General features: G+C 36.2%; 1 protein-coding gene across 1 annotated transcript in view; it reads left to right on the plus strand.

Moving 5' to 3' along the window:
- OSTN (osteocrin) overlaps positions 1 to 18,848 on the plus strand; it is a 45,786-nt gene extending 26,938 nt beyond the window's left edge. The window contains exons 4-5 of the mRNA XM_047755451.1: positions 14,757 to 14,853; positions 18,522 to 18,848. Coding sequence (XP_047611407.1) covers positions 14,757 to 14,841 — 85 coding nt within the window. The 3' untranslated portion in view covers positions 14,842 to 14,853; positions 18,522 to 18,848. The remainder of the gene's footprint in view (positions 1 to 14,756; positions 14,854 to 18,521) is intronic.
- The last annotated feature ends 1,684 nt before the right edge of the window (positions 18,849 to 20,532 follow it).

Consider the following 20,532-nt stretch of genomic DNA (forward strand, 5'->3'; position numbering starts at 1 on the left):
CTATTGAATAGATTTCCCTGAGCAATACAGGAGGTTCCTGTTAATCATCTGTTCTATACAGTAGTGTGTATGTATTACTCCCATCCTCCCAGTTCCTCCCTTCCCTCCACAGGTTCCCCTATGGTAACCTTAAGATTGCATTTGAAATCTGAGTTGACAATAAACCCTTTAAACCTCATTATTCGATTCCAGTTCTCCTAGCTTGTTTCTGAATGCCTGTTTCGTATGACCCATTTCTTAGGATAATATTTCAGAAGCTGACATTATGCCTAGTCAGCACCATCATCATAAACTTAATAGGATCTGTTTAAAATTGAATTACCATTTTTGAGATAGAACTTCCAAAGTCATAAATCAACTGTGTGCTAATGAATTAGCAATTCCTCTCATCATTCTAAACATATCCCATATACTAAGTTGTACTTCCCAGCCTCATGATTCCACACAGAGGAACTCCAGTGGGAAAACTGGCCCCATTCCTCATGCCTTATTCACGCCTTCCCAAAGGAAAAGGAGTCATGTACCTGATAGTTTGAGAGGAGTAGTTGAACATGTTGCCCTTTCTTCCTGCCTTTTTTATTTATTTATTTATTTTGGTGGGGTGGGGAATATAATTATGACTAATTGTGTAAATCCATCTAATCCTGGGAGAAAATGTGAGAAAGAACTTTTACATGCAAATTAAATCCATATTCTAAATTCAACTGATCAAAATGACATTTTCACTTCTATGCATTTATCTGTCATTCATATCTTATTTCTGTATTGTTTCTGAGTGCAGGCTCAGGGGAAAAAAAGAGCATTGTGTATTGGCACCTAAAAAACTACATTATCACTCAGATTTAATGTGGTTCTTCACCTAACATTCTAGAATTAAATTTGAAAGCCTAATTTGTCTCTTTTATTTTTTAAAATTTTTTTATTGTTATTTCCTCCAAACAGTTTTTTTCTACTGTACAGCATGGTGACCTAGTTACACATACATGTATACATTCTTTTTTCTCCCATTATCTTACTCCATCATAAGTGACTAGACATAGTTCTCAGTGCTACACATCAGGATCTCATTGCTAATCCATTCCAAAGGCAATCGTTTGCATCTATTAACCCCAAGCTCCCAAATGGTCCCACTCCCTCCCCCTCCCCCTTGACAACCACAAGTCTATTTTCCAAGTCCATGAGTTTCTTTTCCATGGAAAGGTTCATTTGTGCTCTATGTTAGATTCCAGGTATAAGTGATATCATACAGTATTTGTCTCTCTCTTTCTGACTTACTTCATTCAGTATGAGAGTCTCTAGTTCCGTCCATGTTACTGCAAATGGCATTATTTTGTTCTTTTTTATGGCTGAGTAGTATTCCATTATGTATAATACCACATATTCATAATCCAATCATCTGTCAATGGACATATGGGTTATTTCCATGTCTTGTCTACTGTGAATGGTGCTGCAGGGAACATGTGGGTGCATGTGTCTTTTTTAAGGAAAGTTTTGTCTGGATATATGCCCAAGAGTGGGGTTCCTGGGTCATATGGTAGTTCTATGCATAGTTTTCTAAGCTGCCTCCATACTGTTCTCCATAGTGGCTGTACCAGCTTATATTCCCACCAACAGTGCTGGAGGGTTACCTACCTGTTCTCCACACCCCCTCTAGCATTTGTTATTTGTGGACTTATTAATGATGGACATTCCGACTGGTGTGAGGTGGTATCTCATGGTGGTTTTGATTTGCATTTCTCTAATAATCAGGGATGTTGAGCATCTTTTCATGTGCTTGTTGACTATCTGTATATCTTCCTTGGAGAAATGTCTATTCATGTCTTTTGCCCATTTTTCCATTGGGTTGTTGGCTTTTTTGCTGTAGGGTTGTGTAAGTTGTTTGAATATTTTAGAGATTAAGCCCTTGTCAGTTGCATCATTTGAAACTATTTTCTCCCATTCTGTAAGTTGTCTTTTTGTTTTCTTTTTGGTTTCCTTTGCTGTGCAAAAGCTTGTCAGTTAGATTAGGTCCCATTGGTTTGTTCTGTTTCGTTTTCGGTCTTTTTGCCTTTTCTAGGGCCACTTCTGTGGCATATGGAGGTTCCCAGACTAGGGATCTAATCGCACCTGTAGCCTCTGGCCTACACCATAGCCACGGCAATGGGGGATCTGAGCCGCATCTGTGACCTACATCACAGCTCATGGCAATGCCAGCTCCTTAACCCACTGAGCAAGGGCAGGGATCAAACCCACAACCTCATGGTTACTAGTTGGATTCATTAACTACTGAGCCACGATGGGAACTCCAGTTCCCACTGTTTTATTTTTGCTTTTATTTCTGTTGCTTTGGGAGACTGACCTGAGAAAACATTTGTAAGGTTGATGTCAGAGAATGTTTTGCATATGTTCTCTTTCAGGAGCTTGGTGGTGTCTTGTCTTATATTTAAGTCTTTCAGCCATTTTGAATTTATTTTCGTGCATGGTGTGAGGGTGTGTTCTAGTTTCATTGATGTATATGCAGCTGTCCAGGTTTCCCAGCACCACTTGCTGAAAAGACTCTCTTTTTCCCATTTTATGTTCTTGCCTACTTTGTCAAAGATTAATTCACCATAGGTGCCTGGGTTTATTTCTGGGTTCTATATTCTGTTCCATTGGTCTGTATGTCTGTTTTGGTACCAGTACCACACTGTCTTGATGACTATGGCTTTGTGATATTTAGCCTGAAGTCTGGGAGAGTGATGCCTCCTGCTTGGTTTTTGTTTCTCAGGATTGCTTTGGCGATTCTGGGTCTTTTGTGGTTCCATATAAATGTTTGGATTGTTTGTTCTAGTTCTGTGAAAAATGTCCTGGGTAATTTGATAGGGATTGCACTGAATGTGTAGATTGCTTTGAGTAGTATGGCCATTTTTACAATATTGATTTCCCCAACCCAGGAGCATGGAATATCTTTCCATTTCTTTACATCTCCTTTAATATCCTTGATTAATGTTTTATAGCTCTCAGCATATAAATCTTTTACCTCCTTGGTCAGGTACATTCCCAGGTATTTGATTTTTTGGGGGTGCAATTTTAAAAGGTATTGTATTTTTGTATTCCTTTTCTACTATTTTATTGTTAATATACAGAAATGAGATTGATTTCTGAATGTTAATTTTATATCCTGCTACCTTTGTTGACGAGTTGAAGTAGTTTTTGTGTTGAGTCCTTAGGGTTTTCTATATATAGTATCATGTCATCTGCATACAGTGACAGTTTTACCTCTTCTCTTCCTATTTGGATCCTTTTATTTCTTTTGTTTGTTTGATTGCTGTGGCTAGGACTTCCAGTACTATGTTGAATAACAGTGGTGAAAGTGGGCATCCTTGTCTTGTTCCATATTTTAATGGGAAGGCTTTCAGCTTTTCTCCATTAACAGGGGCTTGCTGGATTCTCCTTCATTTTGCTCTTTCTCATACCTTAATTTTTCCAAGCTCATATAGTCCTAACTTCCTATAATCTTTTCTTATTTCTATAATTTTAAATTGGGAAAACCAAGATTGCAAGACTCAGGGATCCCTCTTGTTTGATTGTTTTCATATGCTCTTCCTGGAACCTCCAACTTGGCTGTGATCTCTTGCCCTGTAGAGTCCCAAAGCATTTTGAATCTCACTGTATTAGATATCTGTTGCTATGGGAAACAGATTGCCCAAAATGTAGCAGCAGAAGACAATAATAAACATTTATGTCTTCACATAGCTTCTGTGCCTCAGAAATACAAGAATATTTTGCCTGGATGATTCTAGCTCAGCGTCTCTCCCAAAGTTACAGTGAAGAAGTTGACAGTCATCTGAAGGCTATATGAGGCCTGGAGATAACCATTTCCAAAATGACCCACTTGCTTGGTTGATGGCAGGAAGTCTCAGTGCCTTACTGGCTATTGGCAGGAGGCTTTAGTTCATTGCCATGTAAACCCCTCTATAGGGTTGTGAGATGTCCTTAAGAAATGGCAACTGACTTGCCAGAGTGAATGACCAACAAAGCAAGGCAGAAGCTGCAATATTTTTCATTACTTACCTTCGAAGTCATTTCCACAATATACCATTAGTTACAGAGTTCAGGCCTATTCGATGTGGAATGAGACTATGTTATAGTAGAATCACTGAAGTTTATCTTGGAGCCTGGCTTATATGCTCACCCAAGCTTTTAAAGTATACTTATTTAATTTCATGTTTTACTAACCTACATTACTGAACTACTCAAATGAACATCCTCTGTTAACCTTTACTCTACTTGCATTATTTGCTGTTACTCAATGTTGGTGGATCTGCATGGTCTTCTTGAAAGTGGCCAAGCAGTTTATCATCCCTTTAAGATGTAGCAGCAAATCTATCACTTTTAGGGAACATTCTCCATACCCTAATCCCTAAGTTTCTTTTCTTGGAATTCAAAAGCATAAGCAGAATCAATAACGGCTTTTGTATATCCTATTGGGGGAAAAATATTTAAGTTCACGTGAAACAATTATTAAAATTAATGAAGTATGTGTTCACAAAATAAACCTTAAATTTTTTAAAGGCTTGGTTATCATACAGAACATATTCTCAGACCATTATGTAATTGAATAAATAACAACAGGATAACTTAAAAAGAAGATGCAATTATCAACTCATTTTATGAGAATAACATTTTCTGGACATCAGCATCAAGTGTAGAGAGAACAAGACAAGAAAATTATGACATCTTCATTAAGGACTATAGATTCAAATTCCTTCGCAAAAAAAAAAAAATCAGCAAAACAATTCCAGTAATGTACCAAAAAGATTATACACCAGAGTTCCCATCATGGCTCAGTGGTTAATAAACCCAACTGGCATCCATGAGTATGTGGGTTCGATCCCTGGCCTTGCTCAGTGGGTTAAGGATCCGGTGTTGCTGTGAGCTGTGGTGTAGGTCACAGATTCGGCTTGGCTCCTGCATTGCTGTGGCTGTGGCGAAGGCTAGCAGCTGCAGCTCTGATTTTGAACCTCCATATGCCACAGGACAAAAGACAAAAAAAAAAAAAATTATACCCCGTTATTATATTAGGTTTATTACAAAAATACAGTATAAAGTTGATTTACTTTACAAAGTCAACTAATTGAATTGACAAATTGAAGAAATAAAGCCATATCATCTCAATGATGCAGAAAATCATTCAGTAAATCCAATATATATTCATCATCTAAATCATCAATGGATTAATAATGGAAAGTAACTTTTTGGAAACAAGTAAGGGATACCTATTTAAAAACCTACAAAAAATAAAATAATAAAATAAAAACCTACAAAACATATTCTTAAATGACATCACTTAAAACAACAAAAAATCCAATAAATTATGGGAAGTCTTAATGGAAAATATTATAAAAATATATGGGAAGGCATTAAAAATAAATAGCTGATCTTGGATAGTAAGATTCAACATTATAAAGATTTCAATTTTCTCTAAATGATTTATACCTTAGATTCAATATAATTCCAGGTAACGCTGCAAAAGGATCTCCCATTAAACTGGACAAACTGAATTTAAAATTTATAATTAGGTGTGGATATAGGGGGGAAAAAAGGAGAATCATGACCCCTATGTCACCCCATAAATGAAAACTAGTTTCAAAATTTAAAAATTTAAATACATAAGGCAAAACTCCAAAAAGATTTTAAGACACTGTAGGAGAATATTTTCATAACATTAAGGGTGATTTCATAAACAAAATGTAAAAGTATTGACAAATTTTAAGACAACATTAAAGATTTTCATAAAAGGCACAATAAAGATGATTAACTGCAAGTGGGAAAGGATATTTACTTATAACTAACAAGTCTAATATTTAGAGTATAAGAAACACTCCTACAAATCAATATTTAAAAGATAAAAACAGGCAACAGACTTAACCAAGTACTTCCAAAGGACAAAATCCAAGTGGCCAATATGCAAAGTGAAAGGTGAGCAACTGCATTAGTACTCATGGAAAGCAAACTAAGACCAAAACTAAATATGATAGCAAATGCAACTAACTGGCAAAATTAAAAGTCCACAATACAAGGGTTAGTATATATTTGAAACAATAGGAACTATCATACACTGCTCTTAGGTGGTTAAATTGGTATAGCAACTTTGGAAAACAGCCTGTTCCTATGTAATAAAATTAAGGATAGGCATAGCTAGCAATTCTACTTCTAAAAATATACTAGAGAAATCCTTAAATGTGCATTACAAGCCTGTATAAGAAAATGTTTAGCTCAATAGTACATGACAATAATAACAAAAAAGGAAATACCTCATGATAAAGTGTATTAATAAGTGATGTAGAGTCGTATGATAAAATATTAAACAACAGTAAACATGAAAGAACTACATTTACACAAGTCAACATGGGCAAATCTCAGAATACATAATATTTGCTGAAAGAAGTCAAGAGGAATTCACATGTAATTTCTTTCAGATAAAATTCTAGAACCATCTAAACTAAACAGGAGATTTTTGAAGAATACATATAGATTATAAAGAAAATCAAGGAATATATTAGATCAAAATTCATCCTACAGATGACCTCTGGGACTAAGTCATGGGAGGGATGCAATGTGAGAGAAAGAGAAACAGGGACTTCTTTTTTTTTTTTTAATTATTTATTATTTTTTTTTTCCCACTGTACAGCAAGGGGGTCAGGTTATCCTTACATGTATACATTACAATTACATTTTTCCCCCACCCTTTCTTCTGTTGCAACCTGAGTATCTAGACAAAGTTCTCAATGCTATTCAGCAGGATCTCCTTGTAAATCTATTCTAAGTTGTGTCTGATAAGCCCAAGCTCCCGATCCCTCCCACTCCCTCCCCCTCCCATCAGGCAGCTACAAGTCTCTTCTCCAAGTCCATGATTTTCTTTTCTGAGGAGATGTTCATTTGTGCTGGATATTAGATTCCAGTTATAAGTGATATCATATGGTATTTGTCTTTGTCTTTCTGGCTCATTTCACTCAGTATGAGGTTCTCTAGCTCCATCCATGTTGCTGCAAATGGCATGATGTCATTCTTTTTGATGGCTGAGTAGTATTCCATTGTGTATATATACCACCTCTTCCGAATCCAATCATCTGTCGATGGACATTTGGGTTGTTTCCATGTCCTGGCTATTGTGAATAGTGCTGCAATGAACATGCGGGTGCACGTGTCTCTTTTAAGTAGAGTTTTGTCTGGATAGATGCCCAAGAGTGGGATTGCTGGGTCATATGGAAATTCTATGTATAGATTTCTAAAGTATCTCCAAACTGTTCTCCATAGTAGCTGTACCAGTTTACATTCCCACCAAGAGTGCAGGAGGGTTCCCTTTTCTCCACAACCCCTCCAGCACTTGTTATTTGTGGATTTATGAATGATGGCCATTCTGACTGGTGTGAGGTGGTATCTCATGGTAGTTTTGATTTGCATTTCTCTTATGATCAGCGATGTTGAGCATTTTTTCATGTGCTTGCTGGCCATCTGTATATCTTCTTTGGAGAAATGTCTATTCAGGTCTTTTGCCCATTTTTCCATTGATTGATTGGCTTTTTTGCTGTTGGGTTGTATAAGTTGTTTATATATTCTAGAGATTAAGCCCTTGTCGGCTGCATCATTTGAAACTATTTTCTCCCATTCTGTAAGTTGTCTTATAGAGGGAACATTCCTGAATATAATCAAAGCCATTTATGACAAATCCACAGCAAATATAATACTCAATGGGGAAAAACTGAAAGCCTTCTCACTCAAATCTGGAACAAGACAGGGATGCCCACTCTCACCACTGCTCTTCAACATAGTTTTGGAAGTCCTAGCCACAGCAATTAGACAAACAAAAGAAATAAAAGGCATCCATATAGGAAGAGAAGAGATCAAACTGTCACTGTATGCAGATGACATGATACTATACATAGAAAACCCTAAGGACTCAACCCCAAAACTACTTGAACTGATTAATAAATTCAGCAAAGTAGCAGGATATAAGATTAACATTCAGAAGTCAGTTGCATTTCTGTATACCAGCAATGAAATATTAGAAAAGGAATACAAAGATATAATACCTTTTAAAATTGCACCTCACAAAATAAAATACCTCGGAATACACCTGACCAAGGAGGTAAAGGACCTATGTGCGGAGAACTATAAAACTTTAATCAAAGAAATCAAAGAAGATGTAAAGAAATGGAAAGATATTCCATGCTCCTGGATTGGGGAAATCAATATTGTAAAAATGGCCATACTACCCAAAGCAATCTACAGATTCAATGCAATCCCTATCAAATTACCCAGGACATTTTTCACAGAACTAGAACAAACAATCCAAACATTTATATGGAACCACAAAAGACCCAGAATCGCCAAAGCAATCCTGAGAAACAAAAACCAAGCAGGAGGCATAACTCTCCCAGACTTCAAGAAATACTACAAAGCCACAGTCATCAAAACAGTGTGGTACTGGTATCAAAACAGACAGACAGACCAATGGAACAGAATAGAGAACCCGGAAATAAACCCTGACACCTATGGTCAATTAATCTTTGACAAGGGAGGCAAGAACATCAAATGGGAAAAAGAAAGTCTATTCAGCAAGCATTGCTGGGAAACCTGGACAGCTGCATGCAAAGCAATGAAACTAGAACACACCCTCACACCATGCACCAAAATAAACTCCAAATGGCTGAAAGACTTCAATATACGACAGGACACCATCAAACTCCTAGAAGAAAACATAGGCAAAACACTCTCTGACATCAACATCATGAATATTTTCTCAGGTCAGTCTCCCAAAGCAATCGAAATTAGAGCAAAAATAAACCCATGGGACCTCATCAAACTGAAAAGCTTTTGCACAGCAAAGGAAACCAAAAAGAAAACAGGGACTTCTAAAGTACTGATATTTTATTTCTTAACTAGATGCTACCAATTGGTGTGTTCACTTTTTCTTTTTCTTTTTCTTTTTTCTTTAGGGCCACACCTGCAGCATATGGACATTCCTAAACTAGCGGTCAAATTGGAGCTCCAGCTGCCAGCCCATACCACAGCCACAGGAACACAGGATCCTAGCCATGACCAGGACCTACACCGAAGCTCACAGCAACACCAGATCCTTAACCCACTGAGAGAGGCCAGGGATAGGACCCATATCCTCATGGACACTATGTCAGATCCTTAACCTGCTGAACCACAAGGGAAACTCCTAAATACAAGTTTTCTAACAGTTGTTTTAGAATGGTGAACATCTTTAGAGATTGAATTATCAAAGAATATAAATATTAAAGAAAATCCTATTTGGCTCAAGAAGTCTATTTTAGTGAGAAATTTAAAGTTATATTTTTAAAAAATCCACCCTTTTTATATTACTTTGATAGTCTGTATCCTTAAACTACTTTCAGAATATTTTAGAATGGAAAAGGTGGATTGTTTTAAATGGATATATAACATTATCCATGTCATACCATTATTTTGTCACAAGAGGGACTAGATAGTCAGAAAGTAGTTTTCCCGTTTGGTCTTAATATCTTTTTATGTTAACATTTATGTTTTATACACTGCATATGCCTGTCAGTGTATACTTCACAGAGTGTAGTATTGTTATATACATTTCATATCAGCAAAATGTTAAATACTAGTTTGCCATTGTACTTCTGAATAGATGGAAGTTGTATAGACATTATTTAATTTACTGAGTTATTATTGTTTTTTGTTAAGTAGAAGAAATAAATAAAACCCAAGTCAACCATCCCCTGGTTCCTAATACTTTTAGGATCAAATTTAGGGGAAAGAAGAGAAAGAAAGAACAGGAAATGAAGGAATAAGGAAGGAGAAAAAAGAGTTTATTTTTGCTTTTTAGCATACCACAGCTCCCTCTCATTTATTTGAGCAGGGAAAGTAGATTAACCATAGCAAAGAAAGAAAAATACTGTTTTCATTTATTTTACATTCACTCTTGAAAAAGTACATTGGTAGTATGAACCAGTAAGTGTTCAACTCTAATTTATAATGACACAGGAGCCCATCATACTTTTAAAGAAGTATGGGGGAAATAAGTATGAAAAAATACTCTTTGAACAGTGAAAGGATTGTTTTTTGCGACACCATCCATTCTGCGCAAGTTTTAGGTCAGTTCGCAGGAAAACCAGCTGCCCTTTCCTTCCTCTTCTCACCAGTCCTTTAAACATCTGGAAGGGGCTGGTTTCTCACTTCCTCTTCCTATTTGTCTGAGACTTCCCCTAAGCATTCTCCTCCATTCTAAGGTGGCTTCCACCTTCCCCTTCCCCTGGAGTTATAATGGGAGTAGTCCATGTAGGAGCTTAAGTGTTCAAGGAATTAAAAATCACATCTGTTTAATTTTTTAATGTATCAACGTATTATTCTCAAACATCAGTCCTAAATCATCCAGACAAATTCATTCAGTTTTTATTTCTATGGCAATATATTACCGCAAACTACTGGACTTAACACAAATCTGGAGTTAGCTTGTGCCTCAGCAGATTAAGAATATGGCATTGTTGGAGTTCCCGTCGTGGCGCAGTGGTTAACGAATCCGACTAGGAACCATGAGGTTGCGGGTTCGGTCCCTGCCCTTGCTCAGTGGGTTAACGATCCGGCGTTGCCGTGAGCTGTGGTGTAGGTTGCAGACGCGGCTCGGATCCCGCGTTGCTGTGGCTCTGGCGTAGGCCGGCGGCTACAGCTCCGATTAGACCCCTAGCCTGGGAACCTCCATATGCCGTGGGAGCGGCCCAAGAAATAGCAACAACAACAACAACTACAACAACAAAAGACAAAAAGACAAAAAAAAAAAAAAGAATCTGGCATTGTCACTGCTATGGCTCTGTTTACAGCTGTAGCACAGGTTCTATCCCTGACTTGGGAACTTCTGCTTGCTGCAGCAACCCCCTCCCCCCCCCCAAAAAAAAAGACAACACAAATTTATTATCTTTATTATCTTACAGCTATGTATGTCAGAGGTCTGGTATGTGATCACCAGTCAGCAAATATCATTCTAGACAACTTTGATATGACTGATTGCTCGCCAGTGGGTGGCCTCTGAAATTCCTTCTATGTGCTGCTGTGGGCTCTCTCTTTCCACGGGTCTACCAGCAGGATACAGAGGAAGTCAAGGATTGGTATTCCTTCTTGGAGGCTCTAGGGAAAATTCACTTCCTGTTCATTTAAGTTGTTGGCAGAATATAGTTCCTTTTGGTTGTAGGACTCAGGTCCTCCCCCCCCACCACCTTTTTTCAAGAATGTCTAGAGGACACAGCATTCCTTGCTTCCTGTCACTTTCCTCCACCTTCCAGACCAGCAATGACAGGTTAATCTTTCTCAGAGCATCTCTCTGACCCACTTTTCTTCAATTATCTTCTATTTTTAAGGACTCTTCTAATTAGATTGGCCCCCTCCAGGTAATCTAGGATAATCTCATCTCAAGGTTTTTACTAATCCCATCTGCAAATCCCCTTTTGCTATGTAAGGTGACATATTTTCAGATTCTGCAGATTATGACATGGACATCCTTTACAGCGGCAGAGGGGAGTCAGCATTATTTTGACCACAAGAAAAATAACTGCTTAAGTGAGGAGTCTATAGATCTACTTATATAAATAAAAATAATTTAAAAATATAAAGACATTTTTCATTTTTTAACAGTCCTATTTATAATTACATCAGAAAACCTAAAGCACAACTTTTATGCAGTCTTCTGTGACTTGACCATAAATTTTATGCTAATTATATAGACAAAGAATTGATTATCAAGTTGATTATCTAGTTGAGAATATGCAGCCAATTTACTATCATGAAATCCAGAAGTGCAAACAATAGGCACCACATAAGAGGGTGTGTTTTTCAGAAAATTGAAGAATGGGTTAAAGATGTGGCCTTGCCCCAAGCAACCTGGATCTGACTTTGCTGTGGCTATGGTGTAGGCTTCAGCTGCAGCTCCAATTTGACCCCTAGCTAGGGAACTTCCATATGCCCCATGTGTGGCCCTAAAAAAAAAAAAAAAAAAATTCTTTTTAAAGAGTTTAGCAAAAAAAGACAAAAAAAATACTCCGGAGTTCCCGTCGTGGCGCAGTGGTTAACGAATCCGACTAGGAACCATGAGGTTGCGGGTGCGGTCCCTGCCCTTGCTCAGTGGGTTAACAATCTGGCGTTGCTGTGAGCGGTGGTATAGGTTGCAGACGCGGCTCGTATCCCGCGTTGCTGTGGCTGTGGCGTAGGCGGGCGGCTACAGCTCCGATTCGACCCCTAGCCTGGGAACCTCCATATGCCGCCAAAGCAGCCCAAGAAACAGCAAAAAAAAAAAAAAAAAAAGACAATAAAGAGTTAATTTTTTGAATATACAAACTGTGAGGCCTCCTGAAGGATTTTTTAAGACTTCATTTTAATATTAATATTAAATATTAATGTTTAAGTTTTTAATAATTTTTAATTAATTAATTTTAAAAATTAAGTATTTCTTCCCCTATTGATCAAACTGTTGTCTAGGAGACAGTTCTATAAGATCATACACAAATGTTATCTGCGTTGACTAGCAAAACTAAGGACCAACCTAGGAGAGAAAATAGGTGTGAATCAGCAGAAAAGAAAGGAATTATGTTAAAAAAAAATACGTATATTCCTACAATATTATTTGAGGATAAGCTCCCCATCTGGTTCACCGCCTATTTTTATCATCCTTGCATACACAGCACTAAGCACAGTACCTAGCATATTAAACACATTAAATAAATATCAATTATCTCCAAATGAATTGTTGTAATTAAGATTAAACTAAGCGTATAAAATTTTGTATCTACAAAATAATCAAAATCGCTCGTTTCCATTGTTCTGTACATTTTACAGAGATTATTAAATTAAATTATTTACCTAATAGTGATATGAGGAATAATGATAAGATCTGGTAGTTAAGACAAAAACTTGGCATCAAGAAAAATGAGAAAAACTTTTCCTCTACTATTTGTATTAAGACATTGTCAGTCTGACAGTACTTAATTACGGGTATTTGAAAGCAAAGATTATTTCTGATTTACTGATCCCAAGACACCCACAAAAGGAATCTTATACCTAGTAGGTACATGGTAAGTGATAAAGAAAAAAATCGTAGATATTGTATTTTTTTTCTTTTTTTTTTTTTTTGTCTTTTTGCCTTTTCTTGAGCCGCTCCCGCAACTTATGGAAGTTCCCAGGTTAGGGGTCGAATCAGAGCTGTAGCCACCGGCCTACGCCACAGCCACAGCAACAGGGGATCCGAGCTGTGTCTGTGACCCACACCACAGCTTATGGCAACGCCGGATCCTTAACCCACTGAGCAAGGCCAGGGATCAAATCCGCAACCTTATGGTTCCCAGTCAGATTTGTTAATCACTGCGCCACGACGGGAACTCCAATGTTGTATTTTTCATTCATTTTTAGTACTTAAATTATGCAGTATAATATTGACAATGTAATGCAAATAATTAGAACTAAAGAAGCTATTGGAAATGTTCTGAAAAAATTTGCTTAATTCTTTAAGCTGTTGAGTTCGCTTGTGAGGTAATTAGTCCTTCATCATTGAGATTTTCAAGTGAAGAGATATCATTGCTAGTCAAAAACTGAAGCAGAAACTTTTTTATGTTTGGTGGGAGAATAACCTTTATCTTTCCTGTTCCAAAAGTATTTGACTGCTGGCAATGTTTTCTCTCTTGATCTCAGTACTCATCGTGCTCATAATCTATCTATGCCTAACGTTGCTCTCTTATTTAGTACTTGTGGTAGCAATAACAAATTTAGTTAAAATGCTTCTTTTTAGAAGTTCCTATTGTGGCTCAACATGTTAAGGACTTGACATGGTGACCAAGAGGATGCGGGTTTGATCCCTGGCCTTGCTCAATTGGTTAATGATCTGGTGTTGCCACAAGTGACCTGGATCTGGCCTTGCTGTGGCTGTGGTGTAGGCTGCAGCTACAGCTCTGATTTGACCCCTAGCCTGGAAACTTCCATGTGCCCCAGGTGTGGTCCTCAAAAGGAAAAAAGAAAAGTTTCTTTTTAAAGAGTTAATTTTTTGAATATACAAACTGTAAGGCCTCCTGCAGGATTTTTTAAGGCTTCATTTTAATATTAATATTAAATATTAATGTTTGTTTTTAATAAATTTTTAATTAATTAATTTAAAATTTAATTTCAATACTTCCTTTATGAAGTATTTTTCCCAAATAATATTTGACACAGAGCATGTATAACAAGCATAGACCATCATATACAAAGCTTCTTCAGGTAAAATCTGAGTGAATACCTGAGAAACACATCTACTCCACCTTCAGTCTTAGCACCAGCACCCTTTCCTCTCCCACCATCATCCTGCCCCAGAAGAATCATTCCAAAGGAAAGGCTGGGGAAAACCACTGACCTGGCACAACCTTCCTCAGTCACCAGAGGAATACTCCAAAGCATGAATGGGGAGAGGGACTTACCCAAACTAAACACTCAGCAGATTGGCATGCTAGTAAGACATGGCTTATTATCGAGGCTATTTGATTTTGGATAAGTTATTTAATTTCTCAGTCTCCTCAGATGTAAAATGGAGGTAGTCATACCTACTTCAACAGATGTTGAACAGATAAGATAGTGTGTGACCCATCATGGGTGCTGAAGAATGAGAACTATCACAGCTATTGCAACTCCAGAAGAAAAACCCTAGATCTCCCTGAAATAAAAGAGTAAAAGTAATGATTGGTAACTTGGACCTTAGCTTGAAAACATTCTTTTTCGGTTTGTTTCAGGAAAGTAATAGATCATCCAAAAAAGCGATTCGGCATCCCCGTGGATCGGATTGGTAGAAACCGGCTTCCAAATTCCAGAGGCTAATTAATCCTAATTGTGAGTACAAGTTGAAGAAGTAACAATACCGGCAGGTTTTGATAAACATTTCCCAATGGGCTAATTGATCCACCCTGGATTGTAAATCCCCTTTTTGATTCCTTAGCTTATAAATTCACTTTTTCAAACATTTCTACACTTGATTAGTATATTAATGTTAAATAATTTAAATGATATTAAAAAACAATGTCCTAGGTCTCTTCACTCTAAAAAAAGATTTATTCTCACAGACTCATATATAATTATTGAATATTAATATGGAAACAAATATTAAAATTCTAATTAATAATAAATCACCATGAAGAAGACATAGTCTAGTGACACACACCATTTTGTTACTGATAACTGCTTTACCAGAATCGTTGTAACACAAGACATAGGTGAATAGCATAGCAAAAAGAACATTAGCCATGGAATCAGGACATATAATCCAAATCCTGGTTGTCAATTACTATCTTGTTTCCAAAAAGATGTTTTATTTCTCCACAGCATGTACATTAGGCAATAACACGAGGGTATTGTGAGGATGAAATTAGATGCTTATAGGAGTCCTAGAATGTAAGAGACAAGTGGTATATACATGCAAGTGATAACCACTTATATTACAGTTCTGAAAATTTACTCTGTGCTGAGCCCTATATTTAGTGCTATACCTGATTGCTTCATGTAATCATTATATTCTATAAACACTATTATTGCCACCAGGATCTTGAGAAGTAGTACAGTGTAAAGGGTCAAAGGGCCAGCTAGGGCAGTCAGCCTTTGTGGGTTGAATCCCAGATCATCCATCTATTAGCTGTGGTAACTTGCTTAAATTCTGAAATTTCCCCTTCATAAACTGAAAATAATAATGATTTCTGCCACATTACATTGTCCTGAGGACTAAATGAATTCATATACATTAAGCCCTTAGAATAGTGCCAGACATGTGTTAAGTAAGCAATAATTATTTTTATTGTACAGATAAGTGGAAAGTTTAGATATATTAACTCACAATGCCCATAGCTAGTAAGTGGTACAAGCAGAATTCAACCCCAGAAAGCTTAAGTCCTTAGCTTATATTTTAAACAATATATTTAATCAAACATATTATATGTTTTAAACATTAAATATCTGTTGAATATAAAATATAGGTAATGTATTCTCTATCAATAGGGCTTACAGAGGCTGCATCCTTTCTCCCAAAGAGATAAGATAACCTAGAACTGCTTTGACAATTTTAGGCTGCATAGAGAAAAATCTGCTTTCTGTTTTTCTCACTATAACCCTCAGACAATTGATGTAGAGGCCTAGAAGCATCACATTAACCTTGACCCTCTTTTCACTTGTCAGCCGTTTTTCTCTCTTCAAACAATCTCAACCGCAATGAAAAGTCAGTATTTTACCTCAGCCTTCTCATTCTCAGAATGACTTAGTTACAATAACTTTTTGTTCTGTGGAGTTGTTGATCAATGAAATTATGAAGTTACTGAATTTCTATAAATACAGGAGGACTTATTGAATATAGTCAATAACATTGCCTTTTGAGCAGCACCATCTTCAAAACTCAGACTGAACTTTATTTCTAGAGATATACCAACTAGGGTCAACTCTTCAGGGTTGTTAAAAATCACTGCATTATATTTGAGCAGAAACTAATTGCTACTAAAAATCAACTAACTCCTTGAAATCAAAGCCACAAGCCTGCAGTTTCTTGATGTCTTGTGAACATTATGACACTGAGGTTAAAATAATTAAAATCACTTGATTTCCACATGTATCCTAGCCCCTTCACAACCCTTGATTATCACCCATTTGAGTATTTCTGAGTTCAACCAAAATAGAATTTGATGAAAAAATTACATAAGAAACTCATTTTTGTATAAATTTTAATATGAAGTTTTAGGCCCTAAAAGCTCCAGGGAGCTACCAAACTGTGAAAAGGGAGTTGAATTAATATGTTTCCTGAATCACTGTTGAGTGAAATCCAAATTATTACATTGTGTCCTGCACTTAATAGATGTTTCAGAGTATCATGAAAATCACTGTCCTTATAAAATCTCAATATAGTAATATCACAAAAGAATAGGTTTAGAAAAGAGCTTAACATCCCATATTTTCTCTTTCCCCTTTGTTAATCATTCTGGGGTTCACCTGCTCAACCATTGTTTCTATTATTCCTCCTACTTCGCCAAGATTTTTCAGATGTTTTTTGACTTCCTCATGTGAAGTTTCATGTTTTGTATTTTATGAATAACAAAGACCATCAAAATATATTTCTAATTTCCATTCAACCCTTCAAAATTAGTTTTTGGTATATTATTTCTTATTGTCAAAAAATTCCTTTGAATTAAATAGGGCAATGTAATATTTGTATCATTTAATAGATAACGAGTCATTTAATAATGTTCACATATCATGCAGGTAAACCATTAGAGAGTCAAGAATATAAAGTCTCACTTAAACTAAATTTTTTTTTAACAAATGAGAACTCTGAGGCTGTGAGAGGAAATTGATGTGCCCCCATTTTTACAGACTTTGGGACAGAGAACGATCCAGGACTTACTCTTTGGATTTTCTAAGCCAGAATTCTCTTCATGACCTTTTAGGTCTGTGTGCTAAATTGTCACAGCTGGCTGCTAACTTCACTGCATATCCATTTCTTAAACAGAAATAGTATCTCAGACTTTATGAAAATCTTTGTTTCACTTCTGTAGGAGTTGATTACACTCTTCTGGAGCAGTTTTATTTGTGGGTTTTCACCTTTTGGGTTTCACTATAAGTTTTCACCCTGAAAGTGAAACTAGTTCTAATCATGGAAGTTTTTCTTGGTTTGAGGTCAAGTCTAGATACAGCTGCTGGGTGCTTCTTAGTTTCCAGAATAAATGCTAATCTCTTCCCTGATAAGCATTTTGTAAAAGAATATAATCTGATTTTTACACAATGTCCTCCTTAAATTATTAATATTATGAGATCAAAGTTTTGCATTTTAATAAACTTCAGTTCCTAGCAACTCAGATTCAGAGAGGTAAGGTTTCACAGCTTCTCTAGATAAAATTAGCAAGTTCTTGCTTGTTCTCTGTGGTTGAAATCAGGATGCCCACTTGATGAAATTTGGTAGAAATATGACCTGTAATTGTGCTGCTCCTTGCTGCCACATGCCTTAAAACTTATGATAAGAGACTTGTTAGAGGATTGTACTGACGATTTTTATTTTAAGAGAATATTGACACACTATCATTCAAATAAATTAACATAACTCTAAAATAACAGAAATATTATGTTTAAATACCAGTGTATGGTTGGATGCTTTAAAAAGAATAAAAATACAATTATCAACATGTTAACAGTAAATGGAAAGTAGTAATCATATTGTCTTTCGATTGTCATTGCAACATCCTTTGAACTAAGGTTGAAAATTCAAAAGAAATAGAGGTACCCACAAAAGGTAGTGTGGTTTTCAACATAAACACCTACGTGTTACATTAAATATACATTTTTAAAGGAATTTTGATCTGAAATTATCATTTTGCATTATTGTCTCTGCAATAAAAATATGCCTCATAAAAAAAGCTATAATGAAAGCTAATGTAGTTAGAGTTTTAGTTCTTCTCAGCTCAAGTTGACGGGTTTCCCCTTATCTACAGAATTCTCATTAGCGTTAACATTTTCAACTTTCATTTTTGCAGACACAACTTCCTTAAGTGAAATGTCACAGAAACATGGAAGATGCTTCGGTGAAGTTCTTCACACTCCTTAATGATTAAACTTCTAAGGAACATTCTGTAATCCTTTCCTGAGCTTGAACTTCATTTCATCACATCACAGTATTGTTACAACTTCACTTAAATTATGCAGATAATTTCAATGCATGGATATTTTTAAAATATATATTTTAGTTATTCATAAATGGTTACTTGATCACAAACATTACTTTGCTAAGAAATAATAAAAAAACACAATTCAATGAAATGTTTCTATATGCATTTACCATTTATATATATTCAGTTGAAGAATACTAAGACTGATGTCTTCCTGTAAAATTTACATACAATCCATTCATTCTTCATTGAGAAACAAGCAAATGCAATGTTCTATATTTTACCTTGAATAGTTTTACTTCTCTCTTATCCTTTGTCTATGAGTCTCTTGGGTAATGATTATGAAATTAGGCTTCTCTTACATTTAAATTTCAATCAGGTTCAACCAAATAAAGCACAGCCCCATTTCCAAAAATAGGCGAAAAAGGGGCTTTGATTAAGAAAAAAAAAAAGCAGTAATTAAACCCATCAACAACTTTATTCTTCCCTTGAACTGAGAAAACACGGCACATCAGGGCACCATGATTTAGAATTAAGAAATGAAGGATATTACTCATTCCCCAAGCATGGCCATCTCATGTCCCCTAACAACTTTCCATTTCTCTATATCACAACTTATAATTAATTACTAGCAGCAGTGGCTGATCATGAGAAGAACAACTACACATGGAAGTAACAGACGAAAGTTTGGAGGAAGTCAAAGAATCACCAAATAGGAAACCACCAGAGCAGTAGAGGCCAGTCAAGTTCACCTAAGTAGACAGTACATTTCAGCATGTTATAATAAGCAGTCTTTTTGATGTTAATTACTCACCTAAAAAAATCCATTTAATCGGTTTCTTATACTGTGTTTAATAAAGTTTTGGAAAGTATGATATGTTGGAGTGATTTCTTTAAAATGATTCAAATTATTTTTAATTGGCCTACAAAAGTGTAAGTTTTTTTTTGTCTTTTGTCTTTTTAGGGCCGCACCTGCGGCATACGGAGGTTCCCAGGCTAGGGGTTAAATGGGAGCTATAGTCGCAGGCCTACACAGGCCTACACAGACCACAGCAATGCCAGATCCGAGCCATGTCTGTGACCTACACCACAGCTCATGGCAATGCCAGGTCCTTATCCCACAGAGCAAGTCCAGGGATTGACTCATGTCCTCATGCCTGATAGTCAGATTTGTTTCCACTGAGCCATGACAGGAACTTCAAAAGTCTAAGTTTTGATATTCTGGAAAGCTCAATTCTTAGTAAAAACTATGGTGTTGCTGTAATTTAGTTGTATAAATCCATTGTGCTTTCAAAACATAAAGACGTGTTATTCCTTGGAGCAGAGATAAGTTAGCAGAAGTTTAAAAACCCTCTAAAAATGATTCTTTAAACCTGTAACACTGCCTAACAGACCTGATATGTGGGAAGAAGAAAGTCTGGCCAGTAGAGCAGAGGTTTATTTTAGCCTAAAAGGAAAAGTGTTTTGAGAAAGTATATTCATATTAGAAGAGGAGAGAAAGGAGTAGTTGTTGATCTTAACTAAAAATTAATTCATGTACAATCCAAAGAATAAAATAAACTCAAACATAGAAATGAACTTAGAATACAGAGTGGTTTTGTATATAACTTCTTCATTTGAGGGGAAATCTTCTAAATGCTAGAAATCTTTAAATTTAACCTTAGGGAAAAAAACAGAAAATGAATGATTCTTTTAATTGTAATGGGGTGGGGGGGCAGCTTAGCAAAGAGAAATGAATTTTAAGAGAGCTAACTAATTCTGTTTTTCATAAAGTTGCATTAGAAAGTTAGCACTGGCACAAGGACAAATATCCTGCAGGACCCACTATTTAATAGAAAGAATTATTTAAATTATAATTTCTCTTGCCCACCTTTCCCAA

Source organism: Phacochoerus africanus, chromosome 1, assembly GCF_016906955.1.
Source record: "Phacochoerus africanus isolate WHEZ1 chromosome 1, ROS_Pafr_v1, whole genome shotgun sequence".
Classification (NCBI taxonomy): Eukaryota; Metazoa; Chordata; class Mammalia; order Artiodactyla; family Suidae; genus Phacochoerus; species Phacochoerus africanus.